The sequence below is a fragment of the Pseudomicrostroma glucosiphilum genome (genome assembly GCF_003144135.1).
Source record: "Pseudomicrostroma glucosiphilum strain MCA 4718 unplaced genomic scaffold BCV69scaffold_1, whole genome shotgun sequence".
Classification (NCBI taxonomy): Eukaryota; Fungi; Basidiomycota; class Exobasidiomycetes; order Microstromatales; family Microstromataceae; genus Microstroma; species Microstroma glucosiphilum.
The window spans coordinates 2019457-2029838 of NW_020289913.1; the positions used below are offsets into that span (position 1 = coordinate 2019457).

Below are 10382 nucleotides of genomic sequence, written 5' to 3' on the forward strand. Positions count from 1 at the left end.
CACGCCCACGCCAAGCGCAACTTGGCGCAGAATCAAGATCATTCCTATAGGAATAAATATCGATTGTAATCATAAATTGAAAAAAGGTAACGACAGATATATAGCAGGGAGAATAAGGCTCCGTACTGCAACAGAAATATGGAGAAAGGCAAGAACAGCAAAGGAAAGCGTACCGAAACAAAAAGAAAAGAAAAGGAGTACAGACACAAGGTCTGAACGGGTATAAGGCCACGCCTCGCGTCCAACATAGGGCTCTCATGATCAACGGCTCTCCAAGACAGCGGACAGAGCCTCCCTGAATCCACTAATGAAGGGCTTGAAGGCTCTCCTGTCAAGCCTCTGCTGCAGTGGCTCCTCCGGCAAGATCTGCCTGGTCCTAGACTGCTCTCCTTCCCCACCTAGCACTTGAATGTCCTGATCAGCCTCAATATCTCCCGCAATCCATCGACTGCAGACTTCCATCTGTCTAATTCGCTTGAGCCAGGCTGCCTCTGCGATATTCTTGAGATTGTTCAGAGCACCTCCTTCTAGCGGGTACAGAGAGCCAGACATGCCAGTTGGCAGTGGCCACTCGCGCGCCAGATCATCAGAGCCATCACCGACGGTGTGGGCGAGGATGTGTAGCCAGGGGAACAGAGGAGTGAGGGCAGAAATGATGCCGACAGTATCGTGCGCATGAGAGTCGAAGAAGGTAGTCAGAGCATCGATGTTCCTTGCAGGATCCTGCACTCGACTGCGCAGAGCCTCGATCAGCTCCAGTAGGGACTCGGTCCTGAGTCGCAGAGTGCGGATGGCTTCCTTGAGTGGTCGTCCGCGGTGGTGCAGCTTGGCAACGTAGTCCAGAATAGGCTGCACAAAGGTCGCAAAGGAGGCGCGGAATGCCGAAGACCGGATGATATCTCGAAGATGCTGGCCATCTCGTCGAGCACTGTAGAGTCGGAGAGCGTGTTGCAAATCGCGGATCAACCCGATCTCGCGGCTCTTGCGAGCTGCCATCTCAATATCGAGCATTGTGGGCTCAGAGTCAATGAGAGCTTGGTACATCTTGGTGGCTCCCACGATGACTTGCAGGTGTCGACCCTGCAACAGCGGCGCGTCGTTGCCTCTCAGGATGGCAGAAACAAGCGGGATACCGGCCTTCTCAGCTTGGTCTCGAATGACCCTCTTGACGTCGTCTGGTGTTGACTCTACGAACTTCCTTAGCTTGCGCAAATAATCCGATGGCAGTCGCCTCTTCAGCTCTGCAAGGCCCTCTTCGACTCGTCTAGGGTCGTCGTCCATCACTGCACTCGTCATGCGGGTGACGAAGCTTGGGTGAGTGAGGATACGCTTGAGGTCGTTGACCATCATACCAGTAGGCTCGCTCATGACAACCATCAAAAGCTTCCAAGGGACACTCTTGAACCCAGCTTTTGCTCTTCTGAAGTTGGCGGCAGAATGCGAGCCGGTGATGAAGATGCCGTCCAAGGTCCTAGCGGCCTTCAAGTGAAGGTAAGAGACGACTCCCTGGTAGTCCTCTGGCAGTGACGCGAAGGAGTCTGCCTCTTCGAAGACTTCCTTGGCCTGCAGGAACCCATCAGAGAATTTGCAGTCTTCCCACATTTCTTCGAGCATATCGCGTAGATCCAGCACCTCTTCACCTGCTTGATTGGCAACCTCTTGCCTTTGAATTGAGCTGTCTTCGTCAGCGCGTCTGTTAGCCTCCATAGTGTCTTTCGTGCTCTTCTTGATGTCACGATCGGTAAAGGCCGTCTTGCCCCCAAGGAAGGCCTGAGTCTCGGTGTGATGGCCAACGCCCCGAGCGGACAGAGCATCCCTCAGCCAATCTCGCAGCTGTAGACGACGAGCTTCGTAATTGATTCCATCGTCTTTGCGCTTGCCGAAGAAACCACCCAAGGTGTTTCGCGAGCTGGTGTAGGCCGGTGGATCGACGAGAGTGGCCCGAGAGTCGTTGGCCGGCGGGCTATTGTCGTAGATACCAGGGCTAGTGGAAGAAGACATAGCAAAGCTGGCGCGGCTGTCAGAGATGGATGGTCTGCGCTCACCTCCATTGCTTGGCCTGCCATTCGCATCACTCCCGTTGCGGGTGCCATCGGCAGGCTCCTCATTGGGGATGCCCTTGGCGCGATTCAGCTCTTGGCGAATCTCGCGTCGCAGCTCTGCCTTGAGTGCTGCGATACGACCGAGCTTCGGAGTAGACTGGGAAGCCTCGTCTTGCTTGGCTGCGTTCGCAGCCTTCGCGGCCTTGAGATCCGCCTTGGAGCTTCGCTTACCGAGCTCTGCAGTAGAGCCGCCTCCAAGCTTTTGTAGCTGGCTCGCAACAGGCGCAGGCAAGTCAGGCGAGGATCCATTGACAGTGGCTTGGTCAACAGTTCTGATCAACTCCCTGAAGTGACCAGGCATCTGAGCCATCTCCATCGCGGGAGGCTGCTTGATGCAGGCCTTGGGTAGAGCGGCGCTGATCGCCTTTGCAAAGTCTCTGAATTGCGCTTCGGTGCGCATGACGTAGTGATGAGGCTGCCCATTGTTCTTCCTCACTGTCATGATGTATCCGGTCTGAGCTCCTTGGGCTCGCACAAATACCACGTCTACTTCGTACGCTCCCCGACTCTGCCTCTCAAGCGGGATTCGATAGGGCGTGAAAGCAGGCAGGCGCATCATGTTGGCCGAGGGCCATGGCCAAGTCTCCTTGACGTCACCCTCTCCAACTTGGATAGTTGCGGTGATGTAGCGTACGGCGATCTGCCGCAGCGATCTCGAAAGAACGTCCAACGTCGACTGTGCGCTGAAGGGTCCGCCATCGCCCTCACCATATCGGTCGACTCTCTTGCTGAGGGAGCGGCTCTGCAGCAAGCGGAGCATCGGCGAGACGGCGCGCTTCCAGAAGGCGTCCGCATGAGCTTTCCTCTTAGGATAAGGAGTCTGCCCACCACCAAAGATAGGCAGCATGACAAAGGCAGTGTCGTAGAGGAAGCGCACGAGAGGCAGCTGTGGCAGATCCTCTCTGGACAGCTCACGGTTTCTAAAGACCGCATATTCTCGCCCCCTTGAAGGTGGCTGACGGTGGTTGTAGTAGGCGCTCGAGGAACGACTCGGGTCAAATACAAAGGTTCTTTGCATTTCCCACTCTAGCTCGACGCCAACCATTGCCTTGACGAGGTAGTGGAGTTGCTCTGGTGTCAGTGCGGATTCCATCAACCAAGTCTCTCGACCGAGCTCGTTTCGACCGCGGTCAGCCTTCCTTCGCCTGTTGCTGACCCTCTTTGCGCTCCTAGCCTCGGAGGAGAAGCTGCTGCTGGTGACCCCAGAGACCTGTCTCGAGTGCTGCCTTGAGCGCTTTGGTGATCGTGGCGAACGGAAGGATTGAGGAGAAGCGGGTGGATAAGACTCTGTGAAGCCGTCGTCATCGTAGACCTCATTGTCGTATTCCGTGTAGTCGTCCTTGTCATCAGCGCTTTGATCGTCATAGGAAGGCATGACTGCGCCTACTGCCCTTGGCCTTGCCTGCTCATACTCGATCTCGTCGTCCTCTTCTTCGTCATCGATGAAGGCAGGTTCAAGGGCGGCAAAGGCAGCTGCCAGCTCTTGCGCAGATTGAGGCTTTGTCATAGGCTGTCGTCCAGAAGCGGATCGTGGGTCGGTGAGTTGAGGCGCTCCAGGTTCTTGCTGTTGCTGGAATCGCCTTGCAGCTCGAATAGAGACTGAGTCGTCGGGCATGATCAAAGTCTCGTCGCCTCCACCATAGACTACCGAGGGCGCTATAGCCGGCATAAAGAGCGATGTACCTTGAGCTCCGCGACCTTTGCGGGCATCACCATTGACCTTGCGAGAGTTTGAGGTTACCGGTGCAGAGATCGGTGCGGCGGCAAGATCCACATCATTGTCGTCTTCCGCACCATCTGCTTCCAGCTTTGCAAGCAAGCGGTTGACGACGGAGTGGGCTGCTTCATCGTCATCGTCGTCATCATTGTCCCCTGACACCTTTCTGCTTCGGCGCTTGCTCCCAACACCTGCAACTTCGACGGCATAGAAGGAGCCAGATTGCTTCTTCTTCTTCTTGCCTTTGCTTTCAGACACGGGACGTTGTTTGCCGGCGTTGCTGGGTGCTTGAGTGGTGACAGTATTGGTGTCGTAGTCCTCTTCGTAAGCTCGGCGCACCCGGCTCCAATCGCTGGTGACCGACCCTTCCACCATTGGGGGTCCGGCATCATCCTGAAGCCAGTAGGAAGGCGTGTATCGACTTTCATCGTCTGTTCGGTAGTTCTCTTCCTCGAGACCGTCATCCTCCTCATCATCCTCTTCATCTTCGTCAAACTCATCCCCATCTTCATCGTCCTCGTCCTCGTCCTGAACTTGGCCCCTATCTGCGACGCTCCAAGATGGTCCTACGAGCGAAGCCTCAACACTCTGGGCAATCGAGTATCGCTTAGGGTTGGCCTTTCTGCCTTTTGGCTTGTCAACCAGATCTGGTTGCTTTGCGACGCCGGGCTCCTTGAGACGCATGGCTTCTTTTCCTTTGGACGCACCGTTTGGGCTAGCAACCGCTCGCAGAGGCGACATAGTGCTCTCGAGATCGTCTTCGTTTGTAAAAGGACCAGTGACAGCCGAAGGAGACGTGCTAGCTCTCGTTTGCTGGAAAGCGCTGATGCCTAGCGTCTCGCGAGGAGAGGGGTAGGAGGGCTGAGCTGCACCCTTTGCACCTGGAACCTCTGTCGCTTCATCGGACTCGGAGAAGATCTCCTCTGCGGATTCTGGGTCCACCTCTTCGCCCTCCTTCCTTCGCATCGACTTGAGTCTACCGAAGAGTCCACCTTTGCGTTTGGTCGCCGCTGGACCCGCTCTACTGGTGGGGCCCTTGCGAGTGATGGAGCCCTTACGGCCCGCTCTGGGTCTTGCCGACGCACGACGACCGGATGCGCCCTGTTTGCTTGTAAGCGGCGCAGAGATGCTGTCGTCCCTGGCCAATTGCGCGCCACTCGAGCGCTGTGCCGCCCTCTGGTCTAGCATTTCTGACTCATCGGTAGGTGCAAGAGAACTGAGATCGTCACTGACCATGCGTTGTGGCACGGGTGCCTTGCTCTTGGATTCCCGCTTGAGCATATTGCGGCTTGCGTAGAAGGGGTGTAGCTATGAGTGTCTGATTGTGGTCGCTCCAGCAATCACGCGCGTTGTAATGGGAGGTCCAGTGCTCTGTAGTGAGCTGGATGGTTGTTGTTGACAGGTGTTACCAATCTACGGGAGAGGTATTTACGGGAGCGGATTCTTGTCCCAGTATTTCGAATGACTTGGTGTAGGCGAGCACTAGCGGGATCGCTCTTTAAATGAAGGGGATGAGGATGACAGCGTGATGGATGGGATGAGTGGAAAGATGGAGAAACAAACTCTGGAAAGTGAATTGGGGTTCATCGAGATGGCCACCCACACCGACGAACGGATGCGCTTGTGGCTTCTAAAAGCAGTGGCTGAACGACAAGTCGTCTCCGCCTCGCCTCGCCTCTGCTCATCTGCCCACGCGGCGTCCAGGACGTCGCACCCTTGCTGCAAGCGGGGCAGAGCTGGAGAGGCGCGGGGTAGGACAGCAGCAGAGCACCAGTCCCGACGGAGGACTCGACACTCGACAGGAGGCGTGAGAGCAGACAAGTGCAGAGACCGTGGCAGCGTCGATGGATTTGGGTTGAAAGAGAATTCCCCTAGTCTAATCACCAGGGACGAGCAACACACGCGTCGCAGGCCCAATCAATGACCTCTATCATTGCCCTCCTGAGGCGCTCAGAGCTTGATTGCCATTGATATGTCCAGTATCGGGAGACCACTGTGCTGGGACGATCGACGTCTGCACTCCGACCTTGCATCAATATTGCCCTAGCCTGCATTGAGTGACTACTCCACGTCAAAATTGCACGTGATGGTCGTCGCGTCACATCGGCCAGCTACCAAGGCCTAATGACCCTCTCAGCGCGAGATTCGACGTTTGTCCAGAGATGGTGCCTGTTCACCTTAGTCGACTGTACGCGAGAGCATAGCGCCTAGTCGATGTCCAGCGGCCAGGATGATTGGTGGTGCTTATCGCTCGCCTTTAGTCCTTGAGGCGCAAGTCGCGTGCCAGGCAGGGGCGGAGAGACGATTGATGCGAACGGAACGGAGGCCGGGCTGGCCCAGCTGCGAGAAGGTCAGGGCATTGATTAGCGGTGGGCAGCGATTGCTCTTTGCTGCCACGCCGTCCCTGTTGTCCGTGACCTGTATATCCGTCGTCCCTCGCTGGCTCTCGACGCCCTGGCAGACAATGGGAGCTTATGAGTGGCGGTGAGGCATCCCCTGATAAAGTAAAAGTAGACCATCTGCCCTCTACCACGAGCAGCCTGCACGTAGCCGTCTTCCCTTTCCACACACGAACCTCTGCTTTCCTACCACACTCTTGGCCACGATGACGACAAAGGCAACAACGACGAAGGCAGAGGCACCGCCCATCGCGCCCATGTCTCCCATGGTCATCTCTTCCATTGTGCTCCCCATTGCTGCCATCCTCCTCTACATCCCTTACACTTTCCACACCGGCCTCTTCCATTCCTCCTTCGCCCTCAAAGCCGAGACCTTGCGAGCAGATCTCAATCTCGATTCGTGCTCTCGCTTGGTCACGCCAGCAGACATGGGATGGTGCGCAGAGCCAGTGGTACAAAAGTCAACTGGAATGGCATATTTCGTCTGCGATGACAGCAGACCATGGTGGGACCCTGTCCGGATGATCTGGGAACAGGCTCCCCCTGGCAAGCAGGGCGGCAGCTTGTGGGCGTGGGATCTCAAGGTGAGTAGCCGAACGGGATGTTGGGTCCTGACGCTGCGAAGGCCAGCTGACATGCCCCTTTTTCCCATCCTCAGGACCAATCGAGCTCGCCGCGACAGCTGGAACTGACATCTCAAGTCGATGCAATGGAGATCTTCCACCCTCTCTCCGTCTCGGTCATGCCCTCATCCAACGGTGACTCGCCCGATGCAAACATCCTCTTGATTGCCAACCATCCATTCGCCGACTCCGCCGGGTCTGTCGATGTGTATCGTCATCCTCTTGGTGACGGAGACGGCATGAATCATGTCGCATTCTATGATCGAATTGCTGGAGACGCCCTTGACGGCCAAAGCCCCTACCGAGTCGAAGCCGTCAACGAACAATGGGGTCTTCCCATCTCGCCAGCCGTTGCAGGAGGTGGGCCAGATATCAAGGTACCCAGCTTCCTCTTCACTGCCGTGCCTTCGCCTGACAAGCCAAAGGGTGGACTTGGACCAATGCTGCGAGGTAGTGGCACCGTCCTCTCCCGCAAGCCTACCCTCCTCGAGTACCTGGCCGACGTATTTCTGCCTACTCGTCCCTCGCCTCCAAAGGATGTCTTCTACCATCTCTCCACGGCTTACCGTACAAAGTCAGCTTTCGCAACGACGACAGCATACCCTCATCACCCTCCCCTTGTACGAGCCTGGGACGGCGCAGGCAAGGAAGGCGGGTCTAACAGCTCCATGCACAATGTCTTCGTCACCGGTACCGCCGCCAAGGACTCCCTCTTTGAGCAGTGGGACCAACATTGGGTCCGAGGTCCGCACTATGGCGAAGCAATGGCCACAAACCAGAAGGTCTCTACTAGTGTTCAGGTGCGCTGGCCCAGTTTTGTCACCATCTGGAACAAGGGCTTCGAAAAAGTGCTGCGGGCCATCTCCGTCGACTCCCTTGGGAGACTTTGGACCGTATCTTCTGCTGACGAAGGCCTCTCTGAGAAGCTCGTCGAGACGCTCAGGATGGGCAACAGCACGGAGGATATTCAACCGGGTGTACTGGTGTATCAGACTACCTTTGTACACCGCATCGGAGCTGCCTTTGCACACCCTTGGGAGTTGCAACGTATTGGCTCAGCCAAGAAGAAGGGCCAGTGGCTGACCAAGGAGTTCTTCACTAGCCTCATCTATCGCAGGGGTACCAAAGGTGACAAGGATGTGGGATTCTTGCCCAAGGCGCCTACGGGCATTGCAGTGGATGACGAGAGGAAGAGGATCATCGTCACTTCTAGCTGGGATAAAGGGATTGCTGTTTGCCAGTGGAAGGATGGCTGGGTAGAGATGTAACGAAGAGGCGATTGGATGTTGCCCAAGTAGAGTCCCTTTTTCCCCCCAACCCCCTTGCTTCATCTCACGTCTGTTGCACAAGCGAGGTCCTCACTGCCCTGCGCACGCCGAATGCTTCTCGATAGATGTCACAACATATTCACTTCTCCGCTTCATCTCGTCCGTCAGTCAATCAAACGCTCCTCATTCTCTCAATTGCTTGGTCCTACTGTGGGGTGCGTCGTCACCTTGTATGTGTGGATCAGGTGGGAGGACCGCGTACTCGAGAGGTCGGCACGACTTCGAGAGTCAGATGGGTAGATGCAACAGAGCAGATAGAGTCACGAAGAGAAGGGCTACAGAGTGTTCAATTGCATCACGGGCGGTATGTACTAGACTAGACTGGACTGGATCGGGAAGAAAAGTAGAAGAATGTCCTCGTCCTTGTCCTTGTTCTTGTTCAATGGACTATTGTGCGGATTATGTACAGAGTGGAAGTGAGATGGGACAGCAAAAAGGCGACCAATGCGCTGTGTCCCTCAGCTCACAACCAGGTGATATATGCAGATACAAAGGGTTTTCAAAGATCCGGGTTGAGAGACCTCCTCTCTACCTCTTCCTTCAGGTCAGACGTCTTGGCTGACTCTGCTGCTGCTCGAGGGAACCACGGCTCGAGGAGCTGTCGGAAGATCTCCCTCCTGTTGAGCTCCCAGTCGAACTTTTCCCCTTCGGGCAGAAGACTGAGTCCACCTCTCGCCTCGAGTTGCCCTTCTTTCCCAGCCAGAACTTCCGCAAGACTGCGACGACTGCTACTACCCGTGAGGGCGGCAACAGCTGCAGCGGCAGAGCTTTTGCCGGTGAGACTTTCGAGGATGGATGTTAGCTCGCTGGTGGGACAGCTGAAGCTGACGTTGCGTGAGATGGGAATGTTGACGCCGACGGAGAGGACGGTGATACGGGCGCTAACTTGTATGAGAGCCTGTGATGCGGGCAAAATGGAAGAGGGGTTTTGGTTAGTGGTCTTGCCTTCAAGGAATTGGCAAGTGTATTGCGACTCTCGATCGTGCGGACTCACAGTGAGCTTCTGGCCAGTACTTGAGGTTGTCCCAATGCCACATTGTGAGACGACACTGTCGATCAAGGTCTCACCCGACGAAGAAACATCCAGTCCAATGTCGAATGGGAAGACGACGGTCGTGTTCGCGTTTCCCGCAATCTTTTGGTCGATCAGACTACCATTTCCAATCGATGTACTGTCTGCAAGTGCAGCATCGTAGACGTTTGCAGTGATGTGGTTGATGGTAGCAGAGAATGGGTTCGGGTTGGAAATAGCAAAGTTGATGGAGCCATTGGCGCTGAATGTGGAACCGGAGATGGAGAAGTCATCGGTGGTGGGGACATTGACCGAAAGGAGGGCGACATTGGGCGGTAGCGCGAATGTGATGACCAGCAGGACTACGGTGATGATGATGATGATGGCACAGATGATGATGCAGAAGAGTGTCCGTAGTGTCCTGACAGGCCAGCTGCGTCGGAAGAAGACGTGGCGGTCGTCGGCTGAGAAGACCGAGTCGCGGTTGGACTGGCCAAAGCGACTCTTGCGTCCGTACCCACCCACGATGCCAGCGCCTGTTGCGGCATTCTTCTCATTATAGTCGTTCTGACCGTAGCCTTGTGGCGCATTCAGGTCGCGCGAATCAGTTCCTCTGTAGCCACCATTGTCGTTGTAGCGAGCGGCGTCGTTCTGTCCCCAATCTGCTCCATGCTGCTGCACCGAGCTGCGATCGTTCGTGGCAGCATTGTCGTACTCTTGCCCAGTGGAAGCGTCGTGAAATTCGTACTGGTCTTGTTCAGGATAGTAGTTGTAGCCATTGGCTGCATGCGTGTGGTCGCTTTGAGCTCGGTGGTTGTTGGAAAAGGGGTAGTTGGTCGCCATGATGGGCAGGTGGCAAGACGCTTGAAGAGGAAGAGGCGCGAGCCTGCTTTCGTGTGAGGTATCGATTGTCCTGCGCTTGAACTGACGCCAGGGGCGAGGAGGACGGTATGCTGCGGGAGTGAAGTGGTGCTACAGATGCGGTATGCTAGGAAGAAGTGAAGAGAAGAGTCGTGCTACCAGTTGCGGATCGCGGGGATCATGTCATTCGTCTACTGATTGATTGGCTGACCCTGACTGGTAAACGGCTCCCCGGGCGACTTGTCCGCGAGGCACCGCCTGCCGCTCCCCTGCCAAGCAAACATCAGACGTGCCGAGACCCCGCCCACGTCCCACCACACCCAAATCTCGGATCGGACCC

General features: G+C 56.0%; 3 protein-coding genes across 3 annotated transcripts; 1 reads left to right on the top strand and 2 right to left on the bottom strand.

Moving 5' to 3' along the window:
* Positions 1 to 46: 46 nt before the first annotated feature.
* On the bottom strand, positions 47 to 5412 carry BCV69DRAFT_280163 (hypothetical protein). The gene has a single exon (XM_025491515.1). The coding sequence runs from the start codon at positions 5098 to 5100 to the stop codon at positions 262 to 264; it is 4839 nt and encodes a 1612-aa protein (XP_025351433.1). The 5' UTR covers positions 5101 to 5412; the 3' UTR covers positions 47 to 261.
* Positions 5413 to 6278: 866 nt separating this feature from the next.
* Positions 6279 to 8304, top strand: BCV69DRAFT_280165 (hypothetical protein). Its single transcript, XM_025491516.1, has 2 exons — positions 6279 to 6802; positions 6877 to 8304. The coding sequence occupies exons 1-2, from the start codon at positions 6425 to 6427 to the stop codon at positions 8107 to 8109; spliced, it is 1611 nt and encodes a 536-aa protein (XP_025351434.1). The 5' UTR covers positions 6279 to 6424; the 3' UTR covers positions 8110 to 8304.
* A 131-nt stretch (positions 8305 to 8435) lies between these two features.
* On the bottom strand, positions 8436 to 10261 carry BCV69DRAFT_310103 (hypothetical protein). The gene is made up of 2 exons (XM_025494765.1): positions 9164 to 10261; positions 8436 to 9067 (listed from the first exon to the last, which is right to left on the bottom strand). The coding sequence occupies exons 1-2, from the start codon at positions 10022 to 10024 to the stop codon at positions 8669 to 8671; spliced, it is 1260 nt and encodes a 419-aa protein (XP_025351435.1). The 5' UTR covers positions 10025 to 10261; the 3' UTR covers positions 8436 to 8668.
* Between the last annotated feature and the right edge of the window lie 121 nt (positions 10262 to 10382).